Here is a 24,929-nt window from a genome sequence, read left to right as displayed (position 1 = left end):
AGTTTAACCACATTAAGCAGGGTGTAGTGTGGTGGCAAATATTTTGAACAAAGATGTGCAATATCCTAGCCAAGTCCAAACACATAGTTGGACCCCCCGAACTAGAGGCTACATTCAGCCTAGCATGGAACAAAAACGTCTCAGGAGAAGAATGGTTCGACCACAAAGTACACAACAAGTTCCCCGTGTTTCTCAATCCCACAGGATGCTATTAGGCTCCCATCCAAACACCAGGAAACATGGTAATCATCTCTTCTCCTCTCTTCAACTTTGCGACATCTCTAGGGGCTGCTATCATGTTTGTTCTATGCTAATGTACCTACCTTTTATAACATGGTTTGGCTAGCTGCACATGTAGGCTCTTTATAATTTATTTTATCATTTCGGCACTATAATAATGGTCTAATAAAGAATATGTACACATAATTTATTGCCTCTATGAGGGAGCATGCGGTTCTTATATAATTCACTTTTATTGCCTCACAAGAACTATTGTTGGTCATGTTTATGATGCTTTAGCGCTAGGAAATACAGTTGTCTTGATATTACAATGTATAACCTGCTACTGTATTTTACGATTCACATTATAGACATAATACTACTCTATACAGATTCCCTAAAAATTATGTTGGTTTAGACACACTAGTCATCAACCCGTGCGGGCTCGCTTAAACTCCAATAGCTCATGATGTATTGTGCTACTGTTTTTCAGGGTAAGCCTTATGGTAAAGTAAAATTCTGAAGAGACAAAATGGACAAGGAAGACAAGCATCGCCTCTGCTCCAGTCCAGTACAGGCCACGAACGGGCTACCAGGGCCACAATCAACAACGCAAGCGAAACAAAAAATAGGCCGTGTACAAAGCTGTTGACTGAAAAAACAAATCGTGATACTAGAAAGATCCAACAGATGAGGATGTGATTGATACCAAATTAAATCTCAGCTAACTGAGTTTTAGCAAAACTGTAGATACATTTATATTCAAAGCCAGGAAAATGTAATCTTCATGTCATACCGATAAAATGTAATTTATGATCTATTTATATGCAGAGCATAATCAAGAGAGTATGGTCAAGAAGCCACAAATGTGGGCATGAAGGTCTGCTTTCAAGAATTTCCACCTAACATTCAGATTCAGGTAAGACCCACATGTTTCTTTGGTACTATATATTATACGTCACCACAAGTCTCCATATGTATCAATAAGTTGAACTGAAACCCTGGTAGTAGGATGGGTGTTGGGTGGAAAGCATAATATCTTTTTTTCTTAGTACAGTACAGTTTTCAGTTTCCACGACTTATAACAATGAGCCTTGCCAGTTTTGTGTTAACTTATGTTGAATATGTGAACCTGAATGTTCATTTATGATTTGTTTTTAATATATACTCAATTACTCTTGCAAATAAATGAAGATGGTCTTGAACTTTCGAAGACAACTAATAGTAATTTATTTTTCTTCTCTATGCTTAACTCATGGGCCGCAAGACCATGCTCTCAAGGTCAACGATCACAGGCTCAGCCATGCCTTCATGATCCCTCTCACCAAGTCCACACATGAGGTCCGGTTTAGGGTTCTATTTGAAATATGACACGTGATTGACCACCTCTCTCTTTCTCTCTCTCTCCCTCCATCCTCCCTCCCTCCCTCTCTCTCTCTCTCTCTCTCTCTCTAATTCAACTAAAGATCACCAATCTTGGCATCTAGAATTCAGGATGCAGAACTCATAGTTTTGTATGGCAAGGCCCACCATTAACCAAGTTGCTTCATCTTGAATGCCAACATCCGTCATGTACTTCCACTCTGAAAACACGAGTTGTGGCATAATCCACAGTAATCGACTCCATTTTGAGCATACAACATGTCTGTAGTTTGATGTCTTTAGTAGTTGACATACAAAACAATCCTTTGTTTGCAAATGGAACTATGAATAATTTATTGCAGCATCGCTAGTTATTAATCTAGCTTGTATATTCATTAAGGTGCAACTTCCTAATCCTGTTTGATCTGGGGGGACTGACTCACGTGCTCATAATTAGCCCGCGGATTACCCCTGAACACATGGAAGATGTGGATCGCCGACCAACTATTAGGATTTTTTTGATAAGGCAATTGTGTGATATCTGACATCTACTTTTTGAACTCAAATGTGTCAATTGTTTTATCTGGATTTCCGCACGATGTATTTTAGCTTTTATTCGATTAACATTTTCATATATATTGTATGCTGCACTCTGTATGTCTTTTATTTGATTTTTGTCTTGTCTTATGAAGAAAATGGTTCTTGCTTCCCAGCTAACTATGAATATATATGCCCGTGAACTATAAGGCATTATTTTCTTCTTACAAGAAGAAACTATTTCCAGTTCTCAGGTTGTGCCTTGCCTGCAATGAGTGCATTATGTTGAATTGGTGCTTAATTACTTGGCATAGTAAGAATTGAAGTGCAACAAATTCTTAATTACTTGGCATAGTAAGTGTTATGAAGTGCAACAAATTCTTTTTTCTGCTGGTCTTATTTCTAGAATTCTACTACAACTTTATCTAAGTAGGTGGGGATAACCAAACCTTAAATTTCTTGTTTACTTCTGGTAGGTGATGAGACAACTACGAGGGGCAATCGCCCACCTGAACGATTATATTGAGGTACAGAAAACATAGGGACACACAACGGCACACACCAATGTACTAGGGGAGTACAATCTAGGCAAGGCGAGGCTCACGCAACCCATAGTGTCTATAGCTAACTTGTGATTCGACGGATGCTGGTGGATATCTTTTAGGCATGAGGTAAAAATGGTCAATATCAGTCACGGTCTGGCTAGCGGCTGCAACCTTCAGAAGACATGCTTGTAGATATGGCATTAGGTGGAAGAGCGCAAATTGAGAACAACAACAGTGAAATAATAGTTGAATGCATGATGCATCGGAACAACGAATGTAGGTTTCACCACAACTTTTATCTCGGAATGTAAACAATATTGTTAGCTGATTTTGTAGCTGGTATTGTCACTGCATAGAAAAATAGGTCTCTTTTCTGCTCCCCACCTCCCATTATATTGAGATACGGAGCTAGCTCAAAATTAGGTTTAGTTATCTTTCGTTTTTCCTTTGAAGATGCCGAGGAAAAAAACCAAGCATTTATTTGCTATCCCGTGACAATGCACGGGCATTCAGCTAGTTAATAAAAATGATAAATCTTTTGCTGTGTTTTTTTAAAGGAGCCTGAGAGGATGTACTGGAGAAATTTCTAGCGTAGTTCCCAGACCAAACCGTCATTTATGTTTCAAAGTTCCATCACTACGTCTGCATCAATCAACTTGGAAACTGATCGTGAGCAAGAGGAAAAACTAGAGTAGATTAGTGTCTCGTGACTGACGCGTCGTCGGCCGGTAGAATATCTGGTAAGTATGGGAGAAATTTATGCCCTAGTTGCCCAGCCACAGTAACCCTCATCTCTATTTGAAACTGCCATCAGTACATCGGCTAGTGATCTTTCAGGTGGCTACGTAGCCGACGCACAGTTTGTGTCCAGGTGTGAGCGCTCATGCATAAATACGTCCACGGGTCATTTGCTTGGAAGGCCAAAAGAGAAGACCAAAAAAAATGCGTCTGCCGGGAGTCGAACCCGGGTCTATTGCTTGGAAGGCAATTATCCTAACCGTTGGACTACAGACGCTTTGACTTGCTAATTCTCATAATGCATGTGATTTCTAAAAGAATTTGTAAAATCAGGAAGCAAGTGATGGACATTACGTCGTGTCCTTTCATACATAGTCCAGAAAAAAAGGACAGGTGTTAAACATACTAGACAATGCCCCTTTTTACAAGATGGACATTACGTCGACGCAAAGTTTTTATCTGCAAAAAAAGATGCTAATTGGGGATCCGACCATACTCTTATTCATGATGCACCATCCTGAAGTTGTCAATTTGTTAGTTGCAATAAATTCCAGACATACTACATCCTTATAAAAATAAATTTGTATTGCATGTTCCATATAAATTCTCCACCTCCCCCATGAATCCAAGAAGATGAGGGCCGCTAACGGAGAATGGATGTCATCTGCCTAGAGTAGACCGAGTCGAGATTACTCTCCCTGTTGGTGGCCACACATTGCATATTCTAAATTTTTGTACCTTTACAATTTTGTTGCATAAGTTGTCCCTATACACATTGTGGATTTGCACTTTGTTGCATATGTTGCCCTGAGACATTTGAACATATATGTATTTATTTGTCAAATCCGATGCAATTATTACACGATTGAGTATGTGCATTCTGGAAACATTGTCATTATGTATGTTGAATGAGTATGTGCATTCTGGAAACATTGTCATTATGTATGTTGAGTGTTGTTCACAATGTAAAAAAACGAAAAACAAGGTAGCAGTGGTTCTGGTTTAGAAAATGTTTGAAATAATAGAGTGTAGGAGGCGGTTCCAAAGAAACACCCGCCTCTTCTTACATTGGAAATTGTTTATCTACGTAAACTGTTCGCGCTGGTGTATCACAGTAGGCCATGAGGAAACCTCCTCGGCTCTACCAAATATTAGTGACATAAGTTTTGAGGTGGAATGGGGAACCGATGCGGTCCCATGTACAAAAACTGCCTCGAAAGCCCGATTCCATATTAATGTAGATTGTATAGTGTTAAGAGTCACCAAACCAAAACATTCGCCAAATAGCCGCCTTTCCAAATGTTTTATCATGTTCCTTGAAAAAAAATCTATTTTTTATCTTTGTCGTGATATTTCACAATGAGATGTTTACACATTTCTAAAATTATATATCATATATTATAAATATTGTGAATTTGTTTAGAAAATGTTTAAAATGACATTTTTGGAAAATGATTTTAAAAGTTAAAAAATGTTCAACGTGCGTCTAAAAAACGTTCACTATCTATTTGAAAATATGTCCACCATGTTGTGCCCCTGCAATTGTGTGGTATGTGTGTGTTTGTGTGTCGAGGGGTGGGCATGCAATTCTTCCGACAACCCCCATCCCAAAACTTAGTTGCAGTTGGTTTGTACCCATGCAGCCCGATCACACGCATCTGACCAGACAACAGTGGATCGGTGAGCCGACCAATGGAACACAGGAGCATATATGACATCGAAAGTTTAAGAATTTTACTAGCACAAAGACCCCGTGCGTTGCAACGCGACATATAAATTTTAGTTGTTTTTTAGTTGTTTGACATTTCGTCAAAGCACAAAAGACCATGTGTTACAGCGAATACAAAATAAATAAGTGTGTTCTTAGAAAACTGAAAAATATTTTATCAATCAAATAGGTTTTGTTCTTCGGTGGTTCAAATGAATGTTTTCAAAAATACACATTAACATTGTCAACTATAGAATTTGCAAATAATGTCAGCTCAGTAGTCACGTGACCTGTTCCCAACTATAACAGAGAAGATTCTATTTTAACTTGTTACACAAAATTTACATTTTTTTCTTGAAGAAGTATTTCATATAGGTAAATCAAATACTAATGAGAAATTTTAGCACAGTGCAATGGTTCATATTTTTTAAATTTAAGATGAAGGATATGAAAGAGAAAACGATGGCCATACTAAGGCTACGGGGAAAGTCATAGGTATCACAACATACAATTATATGAAACACCACACCTTTAGACATTTTGAAATATGCTATGATCCATCCCGTGATCCAAGCGCGATGATCTCAAGGAAGGAAGAAGCACTCTGTATTATATATAAATATTACACTCTACCAAAATAAATATGGCTCAATACCCCAACATATGAGAGCCCTCTATTTTTATATTTTAGTATGGTGATCCATCATGTGATCATATTTTAGTATGGTGATCTATCTTTTTTCTCACCCTAGTTAGTGATGACCGCGGTGTCCATGTGATCATATTTTGTTGTTTGATGTCCACTTATCTTTTGTGTGAAATGCATGGACAGTATTTTACTTAGCGAACATTTTTTGTATCGATGTACTTTTTTGAAATTCGAGAATAAAATTCGAAATTCATGAATTTTTTAGTTTATGTGAACATTTTTTTAAAATTCCATAGATATTTTCGTTGAACTCACGAATATGTTTTTAATACATGGTAATTTTCCAAATTATGAATGTTTTATAATATGCGAACAATTTTTTAAAATCATCAACATTTTTTGAATCCATGAACATTTTATGATTTCTCAAAGCCTTTTGTAATTCTAGGACATTTTATGATTTTTTTTCAAATTTCGCAACTTTTAAAATTTGGATTTATGGAAAATCCCGATTTAATTTATAAAGAAAAATGAAATTGAAATAATACATGGGCTGACCATGAACCCGGACAAAGGAGGTGCAGGGCTGCTGCTAATAAAGAGAGAAAAGGGAGATGAAAAAGTGTTGGTAGCCGGGATTGAACCTAGTTCTCCCAGGTGCAGGAGAGGCGCTCCAGCCACTATGCCTCACGCAAGGTCAATGCAAACCAGGGTCTCAAGCTTTAAGAATGGTATGGGACAGCGAATTTGACAGAAAAAACCAATCATTTTCTTCACTTATGGATGACATAGTGGGTAATTTAGATCAACTTCGGGGTAGTTTTAGCACAAATGCCCGTGCGTTGCAATGGAACAAAAATGAACAATTAGAAAAGTGTAGTCCATTGGTAAAAACGCACGTGGATACTGTAAAAAAAAGGCACGTACGTAAGGTCAATTATAAAATATGTATAAAGAAAGAACCTAGTGCAAGTACATCATGTCCAAAGATTATAACATTTATGAAATATTGATGCTTAACATGTCCAATGATTATAACATTTATCAAATATTGATGCTTAAGTTAACATGTTACAATACAAATAGTCGATACAAAATAAAGACAAATATTGATTAGCAATATATCCTATATAGTATTTTTAAAAATATTTAACATGTAAAATAACAACATATTCAAACTCTACACATTTTTCTAATCAAGTTTCATATATAACATGTCTGAATTGAATTTACGGTTTAAAAGATATTGTTATTTGAAAATTTATATTTATTCTGAATGCACTTCGAGGTTATTAACGCATATGTGAGGGGTTTACGTACAAAATTTAAAAATCGATTCACTGGCTACAGTTTGGACCGCGGGTTATTTAGCATGAAAGTAAGGGGGTCTTTTGTAAAATGTGAAAAAACGGTTCGCCTCACTTATAAACGGATTGCGGGTTAATTAAAGGAAACTACAGGGGCCTTTCTACAAAAACGCCACGACGGACGACAGAAACCATCGGTGCTTTATTATTAGGGGAGATATATTAACGCAAAATAGTTTTAAGTTCAATATTCGGTTGAATATTTTATATGAAACAAATAAGACATTGCCTAGGGTTATGGGAAGGTAAACGTTTACGACCAGCCCGACCGAACGCTATACGCCGGACGCGCCCGCGTCGTTGGATGAAAACAAATCTGATGACTCTCATGCATTCTTTTTCTAAGTCTCCCTTGTCCTCTTTATGAACCTTATCCTCTGCCTCTCTCCCTTGGTCCTCCTCCTCTCATTCTTTTTCTCATTCCTTCCCAGTTGCTCCCTTCCTCCATGCACTAGTGGGGACAGGGCCTATAGTCCCGGCCCGTAAGGGGCTTTAGTCTCGGTTCACCAACCGGGACCAAAGAGACGAGAATAAAGGCCTAACCTTTAGTCCCGGCCCTGTTCCAAGCCGGGACCAAAGGTCCTCCACGTGGGCGCCTCGGAGCGCCCTCAGGGGCAGGCCCTATAGTCCCGCGTCTTAACACGGACCGGGACTGAGCACGCTTAACTTCCTGGTTCTATCGCCCCTAGTTGCCAAGTCTGCACTTGCTGTTCTCCTGACAATAGTAAGTTATCAATCATAAACAACCTAGAGTTTGATGTCATGTCACATGATTTAATTTTTTGAATGCAAACAATTATTAAAATAAACAAAATAAGTAATAATAATAGTGAATTTCAATGAAAACAACCTAAAGATTTTAAATAAAATTATTTTTTCTTATTTTTGTGAAAAAAACTTCTTTTTGCCATAACTTTTTTACATTTGGAATTTTGAGCATCTGAGAAAACTTCACCGGGCAAGCCCCGGTGAAATCGATTCCCAAGTTGGCATGGTATCATAGTTTCACCCACATGGCATGTGCTAAAAAGTTGAGAGAGTTACGATAAACACTGGATGCACTTCGTGTACAAACTGGATCATCCTTTGATGTATCAAGGTTTCAGACGAAAACCCATCTGTTACAAAGGCATTTTATTAAAATGATTTTAATTCCAGACTTTTTATGCATTCAATATGCACCATACTATAACATGTTAAAATCTACAGAAAGTACTAACTAAAAATAATAAAAAATAACAATTAAATGACTAAAACAACTATATAAGCAAAACAATATTGTTTTAATGAAAATCCAAATTTAAATTATTCAAAAAATAACCAAATAAATCTTACTGTGATAACAATCTAACAGATGACTAGGAGAAAAAAGAATTAAATTAAAAACTATTTGTAAACTCAAGTTATTCACAATTTGGGTTTGAAGCAAATTTAAACAAATTCAAATTTAAACCATTCAAATTTAAAAACTAATTGCACAAACAGAAACTAGACAAAATTTTGAATCTAATGCAAAAAGAATCACTCAAAAAAAATATCCTAAAAGATATAAGCAATTTAAAACAGAAACTACAAACAGAAATAAAATTTAAAAACAGGAAAAAATAAAAATACAAAACCCCTTTAGTCCCGGTTCGTGTCTCGAACCGGGACTAATGGTCTACCCTTTAGTCCCGGTTCAAGACACGAACCAGGACTAAAGCCTCCAAACCCTTTAGTCCCGGTTCGAGACACGAACCGGGACTAAAGGTCCCTTTTGAACTAGGACTAATGACCGATCGGCGCCCTTGCCGTTCGAACCGGGACTAATGCTAACATTAGTCCCGGTTCGTAATGGAAGCGGGACTAATGTGTAAATTGAGCTGGGACGGAATCCCCTTTTTCTACTAGTGATGACTCTTTCCCATTGACCTTCACTTCCTCTGTTAAGGCATTCATGGCTGTTCGCACAGGTCCTACTCCTCTCGCGTAGTGCCGTCGGGGTGCCGGAGCTCCGGCATGCTGTAGGGTTTTCCGCGAGACCAAGCTAAACCTGCAACCAACATCGTGCTCTGTTACAACAAGCGTCATGTTTTTCTACAACAATGGCCTAGGAGCTTGGTGGAGCAGCAGTATAAGCTGTGGAATATTGGTTGTAGCAAATTCAATCACCGGTGGTAGCAAATATTTACTGCGTACGGTTGCAGCAAAAAGGCATCATCGTCATCACGGGTCGCAGCTGAGATAAGAAGTTTAAAACTTTTTTCAGTGCGGTTGTAATTTTGTAACTGCGAGTTGCAACTTTTTATTTTCCGTTGATTTCACGGTTGAAACTTTTTCATAGTCAGATGAAGCTTTTTTCATCGCTAGATGAAGCTTTTTTTGTCACCGGTTGTAACTTTTGTTGGTCACCCATAGCTTCATCGTATACTGGTTGAAGCTTTTTTCGTAGCCGGTTGAAGCTTTTTTTGTCGCTAGTTATAGCTTTTTTATCGTCGGTACGTTTCATTGGTACAGGACGCAGCTTTTTTATTGTCGGTACACATTGCATACGTTCATTGCTACAGGACGCATCTGATGGTGCATACCGATAGGAGTGAAGTCTATTTTAAACCTTTAGATTGTAGAGCTTGTCAAAAATGAACCCTCACCTCTAAATCCCTGAAGTTTGTACCCTGTTCTCTTTAATCCCGGTTGTTTTCAACCCTCATCTAATCCTAGACATGTTTGTAAGCACAATCCGGATCGACCATTTCTCTGAATGCCAACATGGGCCTATGTGTCATCTCCATCTTCTTCATCTATCTCTCCTCTTCTCTTTCTCCCTTGGCGTGCGCCCATGCAAACCGGGCAGCAATGCAGCATAGTTGGTTCTTGTGCGCGGACTGGGCGAGTATATCGGTCACATGCAGGAGTGCTCGAGAGGAGGTGATGTCCATCTGATCTCCAGTTCTCCGCATCGATCTAGCTCTTGAATATTACTATATGCAAAGCGGCTTGTTCGCAATGCTACATCTGAGTACGAATGTGCAAACACAGAAACAATAGAATGCATACACGCATGCAATGTATAGCTAACCATCAAAGCACGCTTGCATGATCAATCTCGTACGTGCCTTCCTTCACATCACCGATTCCAACCATCAAAGCCTGCCAGCCGCCGCCATGGGCCGCGCCTATGCACGAGGCATCCTCTCTCATGGTGTGGATCATTTGCAGCCCGACTACCAACGGCGCAAGCAAGCAACCGCAGCGAAGCAGCGGCAGCAAAGCAACCAGCATGCACACGCCCGGCCGGCGGTCGGAGGGAGGTGGCCGCTGAACGCACACATCTGGAGGTAGGCGGCGACTGCTCTAGCGGCTCGCGGCTGCGGCTAGCCTAGAGCACGGCCGGACACTGAGAGCCGCCTGAGGGAGGACGTCCGGCCATCGCAACGCTGTGCCCGACCATCAACGGCAAGCGGCACGGCTTCGCCGGGGTCACGCGCTCCAGGGCCTCGTTCTCGATCCCGGTGGCCAGACACAAAATGTGGCGAATTTGATCATGCTCTGCCTCCCGAGCAACGGCAGGACCGGGTTCAACATCAACGGCGTGGGCGCGACCATTTTCGTCGGCTGCGCGTTCTTCCTCGTGCCCCTGGCGGACCGACTATCCATCACGATGCTCGGCGTCCCGCTCTGGCAGCCCTTCGTTGGGAACCCCGGCTACTTTTTGACCGGACCGCCAGCAACGGCGTCGCCATCGACAAAACGCGCGTGGCTACCTCCGATGCAATCGTAGTCAGGCTCTCCACCACGATCGGCAACTGCAACGTGTGTTCCACCATCAACATGTTGCCGCCGTTCACGTATGGCGAGTTGTCTGGCTCTAGCGTGATGGGAGACTGCACATATCAGTTGTAGAGCTTGATCCTGATCGGGAGCATATCAGTTGTAGAGCTTGATCCTGATCGGGAGCATCTTTTTCCCTGTGGGCCAAACGGGTGAAGGGTTGAGATAGCCCGGGATTCTTGAGCACAGGGTATAGATTTCAAGGATTTAAAGGTAAGGGTTCGATTACGACGAGCTGCACTTCTGTGTTGATCATCCAATTATCCTAGATTTAAAGGAGATAGTCTGTATGCAGGAGACTGAACGTTGACTGAACATTCAGGCTCACTGAGCCAACATATTCTTAGCTCAACATAATTATGACAACCTGATCTACTCATTATTAGCTCTACATATTCTTGAACCTGAAGAAGTCATGAAGAAGCTCATGCTTCTTTCCAGTTTAATCTTGGCAATTTATCCTTGTTGTTTACATATTGCTAGTCTGTCACTGAATTATCAAATTGTCTGAATTCTCTTCTTCAGTGCTGCGTTTCCTTTTTCGTTTTGCCAACCTTATTAATTCATAACAACTTTACTAATTCAGATGAGCTAAGGATGAAAGAAGACACCACTGCCGCCACATGGTGCTTCCCATTTGAGCGGTTGAGGCTGTGTAGAAATGCTTCATGACTTGCAATCCAGCCGATGAAGTTGCTATGTCTGTATTGTCGTATTAGAGCATCCATAGTGTGTTGCTGCCAAATTTGCCCGGAATTTGGAATCGACGTCAAATTTGGCATCGTCTCCACAACGTGTGTGGTTACCAGTTTCTCTATAGTGGGACCCACCATCAAACAGAATGGGATAAATACATCGTGTGTGACTCCCAATTTCAGTTGTTCAGTTGAGGCAACATTTTTGTTCTGCTAGATATCAGTGTATTTCAATATTTTTGCAATTATTACACTAAATTATCAAATTGGTACATTATGCAACTACATTTCAAAACGAATCTAGTGATACTAATTTAGTGCCATAAATGCTGCTATTTTTTCCAAAATTTTAAATTTTTAACTTACAACAAAAGCTAGATCTACACTTATTTCCGGTCGGAGGGAGCATACTCATGTGAAAGTTGGGTGTCGTCAGGTGGATCAGTTTTACCGTGCGTGTGGGGGGCTCGGGGGCTTACGATCCATTTACCCCCTACATGGTGTACCTGTGGCACAGATGGGTACGGAACCAAGGCGCCAAACGTCTCACATTTAATCGAAACACTGAGGATTTAAGATCCTGTACGCCGGGAATACCACATGCGACCCGCATCCCAAATGGAGGCAATGGCACGATATTGGTAGAAAGTACTTCCTCCGTCATGGTTTAAAAGGCACGTTTGAAAATCTGTGGGACCAAGGTAGTCATCGATTGGTTGTGAGATGTAGCAGATGTACTAATACGCCTAATCAAGTGAGAAAATACTAGTACTAATGTCTGAGCAGTAAATTGGAAGGGCGCATGCATGACTAATACTAGTACTAATTAATAAGAGTAATTGCTTTCGCGCCTTAAACCTTGTCTATTTTAAAAACACACGTAAGTTTAACTGTGCTTTCTAAACCGTGACGGAGGGAGTAGACACATACTCCTACATACAGCACGAACACACATTCACTAACAGACATTCACTAACTTTAATACAAAAAAAAAGGAACTAAACATGTCCAACATATACTCCCTCCGTACCATGGCCATGCATTTTTACATAATATGTTCGGGGATTAGATGATGAGAAAAATCAAAAGTTACCATCCTTCCAAAACACACAGCATATACGTACAATCCATGCAATTTCTAATTTGCAACTCGCTGTATACTTGTAGTAACCTATATATTCTCACGTTTACCCACTGTTTTTCTCCTTTCCTTTCTTGAGACAGCACGTAGTACCAACTTCATTGGTGCTTCATCCACCTATAGTATTTTCAAACCACCAAGAAAGAAACTATGGCGTCCACACCAGCCTTCGTTCTATAATCTCTCCTACATAGAGGGCAGTTATCTTCTCTGGAAATTAAGCATCTTGATCGAAAGCGCGTAAACTGAAAAGAACAAGACGCAGAAGGCAATGAGCACTGCAATAGTGACACCCGTCATCCCCTGTTCAAATCCCAGGTTTTGCTGGAGGAACTCTTGGACTGTCCCGTCAAAACCAGGACCCACGATCCTCGTGTCGACATCTCCCAATTGCGATGTAATGATGCCTTTCAGGGTCCAGGCCACTGGGCAGATGTAGTAGAACCAGATCCACCAACCTGGGATTCTCTGGAGGGAGGAGAAAATAATCATCAGAAGAGAAATATCTCATAGCTCAAAAGCTAATGTATCTTCTGCAAGTCTTATGCTTATCGAAACAAATTGCCTAACATGAAGATTTTCTCGCCATTTCACCATTTCGTGGAAAATGAGGAGCATTTTTTAACTAGCTAGAGATGGTTACAAACTATCTCAGAAGAATAACTGAAGGAACAATGTTGTGATGCTTGTAGCAACTTACAGATTGGGGAATTAGGAATCCGGAGAAAAGATTCCACGAGGAGTAAAATGCTGAAGCTACCACTGCTGCCACTGATTGTGTTGGCGTCAAGCCTACCGCCACCATCCCATAGAATGTGAAGTAGGTAAAAGTAAGGAACATGTAAAGGAGGTAAAGGAGCAATTTCCCTGCAGTTAAAAGACACGTTTCTTTTATCAGGATACAAATGAGGAAAATTACAGTACAATATCAATAACCCAGCAAGCATGCATTTTGCCCTGCACTTAAATGGACAATGGTTTTCCCAGGGTGACAAACAACTTGCCTAGGTTCCTCTCGTAGTTAATCATGAAGTAAGTGATGAGACCGAATATTACTGTCTGTGTCGCAATATAAGGTATCTCTATAAGGCCCTGTAGATTTCATGCAATTGTTAGACACAAGATTTTCCAGCAACCAAAATGTATGCTAGCAAAAGGTTAGCAAACCTGAGCTGCTGCATATGGGAATGATGAGTACATCTTAGCAGCCCGTTCTCTGTAGTAGACTGTTCTCTCAACGGAAATTATAGGCTGTACCGATGAGGCATTATTTATTCCAAGAAATAGGCATGCCGCATATAAAGCTCCCATGACAAGATACAAATCCCCTGTTGTTTCTCTGCAAAATTATTTTATGTTAGTGGCACTAACTAAATATGCATTTTCAAGCTTGTATCAGATATTTGGAATACAGGACCAGATAAGGTTTTGGACACTAGTGTTCCAACAAGCAACTTTGATGTTACTCTTCTCGTAAAAATAAAAAGACATATTACAAAAACATGTTTGTCATGGAAAATCTAATGATAACATGTTCACCTGAACAATATAGGAGGTATTTGGAAGAGCTCCACCCACCTTAACTCATGTTAATAATTTTATAATATACAGTTGTTTCAAACAAAAAAATATTACCTATTTTACTTCGAAATGCAGAATTAACAATTTTCAAATTATTTCTGTTACTAATTTTATTATACACAGTTTAAAGGGGAAAACACAGAATTGTTGGAGACACAAACGAATGACATGGAATCTATAAGTATTCATGTGGATCACATTTATCTGGAGGAAACATAGATAAGCAAACCTAATAGAAAACTATCTGCTATATATTTACCTCTTCATCCCAACGTTCCAAAATATTGATCCAAATATAAGAGAAGCTATTGCTGTGTAAAACAATCTCACGGCATTGTACTCAGGGCTCCTCCAGTAAATAAGGCCTTGCTTACGCAGGCATATTCCAAATTGAGTAAGAGAACCGTGTGAAAACTCGGTTGTGAACTTTAAAGGTTTTGTGCCTGAATCCGGAACACTTAGTTCTTCTATTAAATCTTCCACATTCCTACAGTATAACAGATAGATCTGTAAGTCCTGTTCTTTTTCTTTTTGCGAATAAATCCTCTTCTGAACGATTGCACAACATTATGTGGAACATAAGATTTGCAGCTGGTGGAACTTATTAAATATAGCAGGAGTCACCTGAACTGATCTGAGTTCTTGTACACCGTTGCAAAATCTAAACCGAGCCTTTCTTCACACGCTTGTGTGCTCACTTCGAGCATCCATGTTGCTGGATTGTAGCCTTCCCTTATGGGTGGGACTCCTGGAATTCCCTGTGTTGCCCAGAAAAATATATGAAATATTGCAAGTCGAAGATAAAAATTACCAACAAATTAAGACAATCTTGTGTATCAAACATAAATAGAAACTTGGTTTCTTTAGTAAGATAAGATAGCTGGTTCTTGAGAAGAAAAGAAGTTTCTCCTATGTACATGGACACTAATCTGGCACGTGGCCATTTTTATTCATAAACAAAACTTGCATGCTTCTACTTAAAATATTACTGATCAAGAATTTTTTTTGTGAAAACAAGTGTTGAACAAGGTAGGCATGTGAAAATTATCTACGGATGAAATTCATTCCGAGAGGATATGCCATTTCTCAAAGTTTCCATTATATCACACCATGCTTCCATTTTTTTTCCCAGCGCCTTCAAACATTTTCTTTCCTCTACTACCGAATTGACTGACCCAGCTGAGCGGACCAATTTTCCTTAGTGTATCCCATTACTGCTGAGTTATTTACCCTGGTAACTCCGAGATTTTGAGCCATTTCATACAATCTCTGTTAGCTCCAGTACTGCTGAGTTCAACTATATCTGACACCTCTAAGCTGGAACTTTGCCATTGCTGCAAGAACTCCACTCCAATACTTGTTCTAGACTTGGTGCCTCCGAGTTTTATTTTCTCATGTACTTAAGAACAAGTTATTCCTTTGCCACCAAGATTGGCAATACCCTAGTGTGGTAGCTCCGAGCTTCTTGAATCTGGTATCTCTGAAAATTTGGATATCGGATAGTGCTACTGGATAGCCTGGTACCTCTGTGTACTTACACTTATTAGGGATCTGCTTCCCACCTGCCCAATTCAAAATATTGAACGTGTCTTGTACCAGCGGGATTTTCCATCCAGAACTTCCAAGAGCTAGTCCATCACTCTTATTTCAATGGTTAGGTTTCCAATTTTTAAATAAATGGACCACGTACCACTTTTCGTCGAAGAGCTAAGTGTGTGAGTTAGAACTAGTTGTGAAGACCACACACTATTTTGCTTATTACTACTGGAAGGGTGTGCATGCACATTCTCCTAGATGGTTATGAGTCACTTGAGAGCCTTAAAGGAGTGATGGAGTTAAGAGTTTGTACATGACCTGGTGAACTCCTACATGAAGAATGACCCCAAGTAAGGCCTCCTTAGTTGTTGCAATGGTGGGATAGTAAGTTTCCTGTAGACAAGAGCTAGGTAGTCTAGGCCTTTGCGGCCAAGCCAGCTGAAGTCTTGTATTTTTGGCTTTTTGGACTATGTATCTAAATCTTCACCAAGGGGTAGGGTTGCAGCCAACATTCGAAACCTTGAGAGAACATAATCGTGTTTTCTATTGCTTTTTCGCACAGCCTACTTTCTTGCAAATTTTTTGCTTCTGCACTCTGAACTTCACTTGCTTGTTTGGTTGTTCTAGGTGACTAGAAATAGAAGGTTAAAATTTGCCAGTTAAATTCTGTAATTTAAAAGTATGTACCCCCCCCCCCCCCCCACACACACACACAATACCAAGACTTAATCTTCGACCCGCTGTTAATAAAGAAACAATACAATTGTTGTGGGTACCTGAAAATAATGAATCATATCAACTGAGTTAACACCAAGTGAACCTCCATATATTACTCGACCTCCTCGTTTCAAAAGAAGCAGCTGCAAGAAAAGACTGAGAACGTCAGCACACAAAAACAATAATCATTGGTCGGTAGAAAAATGGAAAGTGTGGCAACCTCATCAAAGGATTCAAAAATATCGATGCTTGGCTGGTGTATCGTGCAGACAACAGTTCGTCCGGTATCAACAGCATTTCGAACAGTACGCATCACAATGGCAGCTGCTCGTGCATCCAAACCAGATGTAGGTTCATCCATAAAAATAATGGAAGGATTTGCAACTAGTTCAACAGCTATTGTAAGACGTTTCCTTTGCTCCGTTGAAAGTCCACTAGAACCTTGTTTCCCTACTAATGCATGACGCAATTCATCAAGCTCCACCAATGACATGATTTCTTCAACAAATGCCTGCAGGGTAATTACAAGTATGTATCAACAAAGATAACTAAACATTCCAGTGCATTATGATTATGTCAAAACAAAAAAACACACCTTTTTTGTTTCTCTACTTATGTCATTCGGAAGCCGTAAGGCTGATGAAAACCACAATGACTCTTCAACTGTCACTTGTGGTGAATGTATGTCATTTTGTTCAACATATCCCGCTATCCTAGCAAAGGTTTGTTGTTCTTTTGGATGGCCGGAAATCTTGATATCACCTTCTATACACCCACTAGTTTTTCTGCCAGCTAAAACATCCATAAGTGTTGTCTTTCCAGCACCACTTGAGCCAACAAGTGCAGTCAGGACACGTGGCCTAAATACTCCGCTTACTTCAAACAACAACTGCAGTCTTTTTTCAGGTATCCCTCTTGCTTGCATTTCCTACGTATGAAATGATGGTTTAGCTGAAGCAAAACAGTAAATGTATTCACAATATAGAGATTTTGAATGCAACCTTTGGCATGTCAACGTAATAGTTAACATTGTGGAATGTCATGGTTAGGGGTTGAAATGGCAACATCCCCTTCCTTCTGGTGCCTTCAGCGCTCACTTCAAGCACATTTGTCCTGTCACATTTTTCTGCAAATTCGTTCCAAAGAAAGATTTTAGTTGTTACTATTTAAGTTTTGAAGTTCAAATAATAATAATAATCATAATGATGATGATTATGATGATGTACTAGTGTAAACCATCTCAAGTCGCACAAGGCTAGAATATTAATAGTTAACCAAATTAGATATGATATCATATATATGAGTGATTAGTTTGTTCAGTGAGATAAAATGAAAATAGAACACATACTCTCACGAAAGAATATAAACAAAAAAACGATCTAAATTGACTCCAGAACAATCACTAGGAATATCTTGAACAATAAAAATCAAATCGAGCTAATAAATCATGAAAATACCTGTAGTTGTGTTTCTGTCTGAGGTGGCACCAAACAATTTCACATCTTTGGATTCCTTGGGATTCTCCAGGATTATTGCCTGTGCCTTTTGAAGGGCTATAAGTTTTATTCTTACATTAGAAAAATAAAATAACTGCCTCAAAATGTGATTTTATGAATTACTTCATTTCAGTACTTACGGTGAAGGTATGTCATTGCAAGAGTAAACAAAACATTGAACAAGAGGGAGTATGCCAATAAAGCACCAACCCCAATCCAGTACCAGTAATTCTGTGTACCCAGATTGTGTGCCAGAAGTACATTGTTTCCAATTGTATTGTTCATAGAACCTGAAACCTGTATACAAATATGATTAAGGGGAAGTTAATATATCAAGCAACGCGGGTGGGGGGGGGGGGGGTGGATTTACGACAAAAGAGCCATGCTAGTAAACAGACCTTTGACCACCTAGAATCTGAGAATTCATTAACTGAAATTGCACGTTGGCCATACATTAATGGGGAAACCCAATACGCCCACTGCCACCATGGTTTTATGGCCTCTAAAATAGGTAGATTTAACAACATATAATTAGTTGAACCTATCAAAGATTGAAAGAAATGCTTTTCTGTCACGATTAAAAGATAACAAGCAATAATCGAAGGACACTAACCTTTAGGAATAATAAATCCCCCCAAAAGAAAAATAACCATCAATGCAGCTGATCCAAAAGTGTTAGCAATGGTCATGTCCCGTGCAACAGCTCCCATCATGCGGAAAAGGCCCAAAGCCATTTGATGTATAGAGAACAATAGCAACATAAAGCGAAAAAATCTGCAGATGATTTGATAATTATGATGCTCAAATAGAAATGTAATTATAGATAGGATTATAGATGATAAGGGTACAAATTTAGGTACCTATCAACTGTCGGTGCAAAGCCTACTGTGTAATAGACAACACAAGTCCACACTGTCGCTTCAATAATAGAGTACGGAATTCTTAGTATCCAATTGGGAAGTGAGAAAGCCCATGCAGGATGAAAGAAATTATCTCTTTGCTTATAGAACACCGGAAGTCGAAAAATAGTTATAGAAAGTTCCGAAAAGCCATTAAACATTATATGCACAATCCCGAAAAAAAGACAAGAGAGATAGAGCTCTGCATTTTGCTCATCGGTTGTTTGTAATCTTGTCCGTAAAAAAAGTGTGCATGTAATGAGCCCAATAAAAGCGACCTGCATGAAATTATGCCATCGTTACACATAGTCATATTTGATAAATAAAGAGACAAACTGAAAAACCTCGCAGTTTACATATTCTAATTATAATGCAACGAAATATGCTGTATATGAAAAAAGATGGATCAACATAAAGCTGCAGGGATTTAAGCCAATATCAGAGACTTTTTGCACAAATATTATCAAGGTTGGTAACATAAGTCAACCTTTGAAATTTTCTGAAATAAAATTGTTCATGTTTGTGTACTTCTGGTCGTCGATGGTCATTTATAATGAACACCAATTCAAACTAAAACACATTCATGTTCCTAAAAATTAGAACAAACAAGCATGTGAATCTCAAGTTACATCGCAAGTACAGATGTTAAAATCATAGCGCATCTGCACCAAAATTCTATGTATGTACCCTCTGTTCAATAAAAATAGTTACATCACCAAACATAGCCGCCATTGTTTTGAAGAAAACTCTTTTTACAGCTATCAATGTTCACGAGTTCAAAAGAATCTGTAGTGTTTAATACGCTGTCAATAATTTTGATCCATCTTGCACATTGCATAATTTTTATCCAGCTTGTAGGTGATGCATACATTGCTACAAAGCTCATATACTGTAGTGATGATTTGGAAGTTACAGAAATCCACTACCATTTCATTTATGAGAAATAATAAAAGGAATATGTAATGTAATTACATAAACGTACTTGGCATGTCCTAAAGGTGTAGAGGAAACGGTGACGGCTTATTAGGATAAGCTCCCTGGCAAAACATGCTTTAACGAGGCTATATTTTGATATGGCAAACTTGGACCGGGCAAGAGCCTGAGCAGAATCTGTATGACCGTCCGAATTATGTAGATGGGACTCAAGATTTCTACCATACTGGGATTCTGTAAATGCAACAGCCATTGCCGACACAGGAATAAACGAATATGGTTTCGACAGGTCAGACCAGTACTGAGCTTGATCTTTCTTTGAAGTTACCTGGGACGGAAATTACTTCCAAGTTAATCTTATCAACCATTAAAAATCATATGGAGTTATCAGCTTTAAATCAATACTTACCTCCTGGAGAAAATCAGCAATACCCTTGCGTGGTGGCAATGAAAATCCTAATGATTTAAAGTACTCCACAACATGGTCAATCTGGCCTTGGTAGATGATCTTCCCTTCTGACAATAGAATTAGATCATCAAATAGTTCAAACGTCTCTGGTGCAGGCTGAAGAAGTGACATGAGCACAGTTGCCTCCATCTCATGGACGAAGTTCCTCAGGCAATTCACTATTTGAAAAGTTGTTGAACTGTCAAGACCTGTTGATATTTCATCCATGAGAAGTGTTTTTCTAGGTCCAACAATCATTTCACCTGCAAAAACAGATCAGTGTCACAAGAACCGTCTTGTACAACACAAGACTCACATCTAGGAAAATGCATGGTGTGTTGATCAGATTATTCCATAAGGCAATAAGTACAAAGAGAAAAAGCCACATGGAAAAACGAAGATGATGGAAGGCATCAGAGAATATTTAAGTTGTAACAATGCTATGAACCTGTTGTCACTCTCTTCCTCTGGCCACCAGAGACACCTCTTTCCATGTCGCTACCTACAAGGGTATCATCACATATATCCAGCCCAAGTACTCTCAGTACATAGTCCGTAACAAGATTGTGCTTATCTCCTCCGACTGATGCTGTCTGGCCACACAAAATAGATCACTTTGCGGAACAAGATAAATCATATTAGAAGTTTAGTCAAGTAGTTAAGTAAGAACCTTCATAAAAGCATCTATCTCGGGACTAGGACGCATGCCTCTTTCCTTTTCAAGATTGACCAATTCTTTCAAGCATTCTACACAAGTAATAAATTTTAAGAAACACAAGTACTATAGAAGGAAAGGCAATATAATGATGCAACTAATACATGTAAGTCACCAATCTGGAAACAAATGGATTACACCTTTCGTATCTAAAGATTGAAGTTCAACTAGTACAAATTGATTATTAGTAAGGCTTTACTAAGAATTTAGCCTTCCATTATATATTGGCATACTTTCCGGCTTCCGGCTTTGTAGCCAAAAGCTCCTATTTAGGGGCTTCCGGCTGCACTTGTAGCTTCCCGCCTTGTCACAGCCGCAGCCTAAAGCCACAGCTGCAGCCGGAAGCCCCTAAATGGGAGCTTTTGGCTTCGAAGACGGAAGGCGGAAGCTGACTGGAAGCCCAACCAAACACCCTAGTTTTAGCAAGTAAAAAACTATAATTGTAAATTTGAACCGTGTAGTGCATTAACATAATTTTTTCTACAAAAGCTATACATATAGTCTACAAAACTAAGCTACGGTAGGGAATGTAAAAAGGCAAAGCCGAACCTCCCCAATTTTCGCTTGCACCTTGGCATTTTGCAGCAAAATCTAAAGTTTCCCTTACTGTCAGCTCCCCAAGATGGTTATCTGTTTGACTAATATATGCAGAAGTTCTTTGCACACAAAATTCATCCAAAGCAATTCCATTGTAGCTAATTCCTCCAGTTTTCTGTTCAAGGATCAGGAGAAATGTTTTTAGCAACAAAAAGGAAAACTAACCTGCTCTCACAACCGAAAAAAAAACAATTTATGGTGGTTACATGAAGGAAAGAAAAACAAGCGTAGGAGCACACGGGAAGATGCATGACCTCACCTTTAGCTTAGGATCCAGTTTGCCAGCTAGGGCCAGCAATAGCGTTGATTTCCCAGATGCAGGAGGTCCCAACAATAACGTCATTCTTACATGACAACAAATGGAGCAGTGTCAAAAAATATACACCCTCCTAATACAAGCAGCATGTTTACATGAATGATAGTGTATAGTCCCTCCATTCCAAAATATATGGTTTATTAGTTTTTTCAAAATATAAATATGTGCATGTTTGACCAAATTTCTACAAAAATATGTGGATATCTACAATACAAAATTTATATCATTTGATCCATCTTGAAAAGTATTTTCATATTTTATCTACTAGGTATTGCACATGTTGGTATTTTATTCTATAATCTTGATCGAACATACAAATGTTGGACTTGCATGAAAATCGATACACCTTATATTCTGGAGTAGAGGGAGTACATTACAAGGGAAAATGTGTCAGCATATTGGCATATGATTATGAGTTGTTGTTTTTTTATGTAAACTTATGTATGTGCATTAAACTTCATGTTAGAGTTTCAATATAGCATGTTTCCACCTAATACAGAGAATTATGCAGTAAGAAGATTTGCCGCTCACCTCCCAGGTTTCACAATGCCACTGACATCATCCAGAATAGTGAGCTTATGCTTATTAGGGCGTAGGAGCCGGAATGCAATAAGAATTCTCTGATTGCAAATACATGGCACAAAAATAATACATCATATTGAATCATTTAATAGGAAGAGTAACAAATTAATGAATATTCAACCAAATATAAGGTAAATAAGCATCCACACAATTTGGTACATCTCAATGTCTGTTGTCGAAAGAAATATAGATACATTTCTTCCCAAAGTTTACAGAATACAACCAAGTATGGTAACGTATAACAACATGATGATAATTTACCAGTCTATGATTGTATCTTATTCATTGGGCACCTGCTTTCCACAGAGTAAAGTGCAGTTTAGTCTATCAGTTTATGGCGAAGTGTGGCTCCCTTCACTGTTTTTTATGCAACCTTAACACCAAGTAGATTTAGCCTTGAGGCCAAACCCGGGTTTTGACTTGACGTGGCATGGTTTTCGCGACACCATCACTCTAAGTTGACATAGGCCACAATGTCATTGAGAGAATCCCTATCTCAAAACTGGCTTTCGTCCGCTTTACATACAAAGCAACAACCTAGTACATGGTCGATCGATACAAGGTGGTGAGGAACGAGGGGACTAATGGAGGGCGGGCTACCCATCTCCGCGTGAAAGTGAAACAAAGAGTAGATCCGCACGAGCAAACCAGACACTTTCACACATGCAGTTGTGACTCACAGCGGTTCCTACACGTGAAACAGCTTAAGTAGGACGCATCATGTGAGGCGGGCAGGAAAGCTCGCGTGACAGGGAAGAAACATCTATATATTCACGTGAACTTTTGTCGCATGGATCTCCTTTCCGCCCGGCCTCTCTTGACGCTAATTACGTTAACGTTAGGTTTTCACTTTCGTCCCATGATCGATCACATCAAAAGTGTCACGAACTGCACGGACTCAAAAATATTGTCACCTCTGTTTTACTTTACTTTTTGTAGTACTACTAGACACGCAAGCGCAGGATCTCTTGGGGTGTTACCGTCTCACAACCATTCGATTAAACTGGTCAAGATCCTACCCTCTCCGTCCGATAATATAAGAGCGTTTTTAGGGTGTAACAAGTTGAACAAACCGATCTGTGAACATGTACACGTACGTACCTCGGCGATGTCGCGGACGTAGTTGGGGAGTGTCGGCAGCGCCCTCCGGCCGACGTTGACCTCCGTCGAGACCCTCAGGTCGCGGAACCTTACCTCCACCCGCGGCACCTCCAGCCCCACCCTGCAGAGACAGCGGATCAACAACGACCCAGCAGGCAGGCACGTAGGATTTCCATGGAGGAGCTGGAGGAGGAGTATATATTACGTACGCGTCGAAGCGGGCCTTGATGCCGCGGAGGAGGTTGGCGTTGTCGAGGTCGGCGGTGGCGAGCGCGCGGCGGAGCACGCGCTGGAGCCCGGGGCGGTCGAGCCTGCGCACGTCCACCACCTCGCCTTGGGCGCCGCCGTCGGGGTCGGGGAGGACGATGGCGTGGTTGCGCCGCTTGGCGGAGGGGAGGCGCTCGATGGCGGCCCAGAGCAGGTCCTCCTCGTCCCGCGCCGCCGTGCTCGGCGCCGTCTCCCCCGCGTCCTCCACGTCCAGGGCCAGGTGGCCGACGCCGCTCGCCATGGCCGCGCGCTTGGGTCGATCGGGGTTTTGGAGCGGAGGAAGTCGTGCGGGGAGGCGATGGACGTCTGGCGCGGGGGAGTGGAGTTTATACACGGTACAGGCGGGTCACGCGGGCGTGATGAGGCCCCCCCGATATCGCCAGGGAGTTGGGATCTCACAGTTGAACGAACGCGGCGTGTGGTGTGGGGAGATGAATCTTAAAACCCATTGTCCAGATCGGGAGGGGAAGCCCGGCGAGAGTTCGAGGTTTCGTGCCCATCATGCATCATGCGTCCATGCATGCATGCAGCGTGAGGCCTCTTAAAACCCACGCGCGCATACGCCTACGCCTCACGCACGCAACGCAACACAAACGCCTAGGTTCATGGCGCAACCGGGCTGCCGCGCGCGCCCTGCCGTAGTCCGGGTCCATACGTACCTTGCCCCTGTCAGGTGGGCCCGCGCCTCCCGCGCTCTAGCACTCTTTTGCGGTTGTTGCTTCTACGGAGGTGAATGAAAAGGACGAGTAGGTCTGATTCGTTATACCTTTTTCCCCGAAACGTTTTCCTAGGGTTTCGAGTGGAACAGCGGCGCTCGGGCGGTTTTCTCCTCCGAGGCGCGATCTGAAGATCTCGACCGCGACCTCCTTCGCCAGGCCTTGTGATTTCGCGGAGGGGATCAACGGTGATGGCTAGCTCGTCAACGAATACTGTGAAAGAGAAGGAGGGGATGGAGAAGATGATGGAGAAG

General features: G+C 40.6%; 1 protein-coding gene and 1 non-coding gene across 2 annotated transcripts; both read right to left on the bottom strand.

The window, feature by feature from the left end:
- Window positions 1-3,606: 3,606 nt before the first annotated feature.
- Window positions 3,607-3,678, bottom strand: TRNAG-UCC. Its single transcript has one exon. It is a non-coding gene; the product is annotated as a tRNA-Gly (tRNA).
- A 9,053-nt stretch (window positions 3,679-12,731) lies between these two features.
- On the bottom strand, window positions 12,732-24,200 carry LOC123408067 (ABC transporter G family member 51). Its single transcript, XM_045101271.1, has 24 exons — window positions 23,902-24,200; window positions 23,693-23,813; window positions 22,541-22,629; window positions 21,953-22,037; window positions 21,646-21,808; window positions 21,052-21,128; window positions 20,830-20,974; window positions 20,343-20,644; window positions 19,983-20,261; window positions 18,962-19,278; window positions 18,715-18,875; window positions 18,500-18,603; window positions 18,242-18,398; window positions 18,093-18,158; window positions 17,607-17,701; window positions 17,201-17,533; window positions 16,826-17,116; window positions 16,665-16,748; window positions 14,977-15,110; window positions 14,612-14,839; window positions 13,939-14,110; window positions 13,776-13,863; window positions 13,472-13,638; window positions 12,732-13,239 (listed from the first exon to the last, which is right to left on the bottom strand). Exons 1-24 carry the CDS (start codon window positions 24,198-24,200, stop codon window positions 12,973-12,975), a joined length of 4,224 nt encoding a protein of 1,407 aa, XP_044957206.1. The 3' UTR covers window positions 12,732-12,972.
- Between the last annotated feature and the right edge of the window lie 729 nt (window positions 24,201-24,929).

The sequence above is a fragment of the Hordeum vulgare genome, chromosome 7H (assembly GCF_904849725.1).
Source record: "Hordeum vulgare subsp. vulgare chromosome 7H, MorexV3_pseudomolecules_assembly, whole genome shotgun sequence".
In the NCBI taxonomy this organism is placed as follows: domain Eukaryota; kingdom Viridiplantae; phylum Streptophyta; class Magnoliopsida; order Poales; family Poaceae; genus Hordeum; species Hordeum vulgare.
Note: the sequence above shows the minus strand (reverse complement) of the source record. Positions and strands in the feature narration are given on the sequence as shown.

Coding starts and splice junctions, on each gene's coding strand:
- LOC123408067 (XM_045101271.1), bottom strand. CDS start 24,200: ATGGCGAGCGGCGTCGGCCACCTGGCCCTGGACGTGGAGGACGCGGGG. Junction 18,399..18,499: donor CAGATTCTAGGTGGTCAAAG/GTCTGTTTACTA, acceptor ATTTGTATACAG/GTTTCAGGTTCTATGAACAA. Junction 18,159..18,241: donor TGCAATGACATACCTTCACC/GTAAGTACTGAA, acceptor TAAAACTTATAG/CCCTTCAAAAGGCACAGGCA.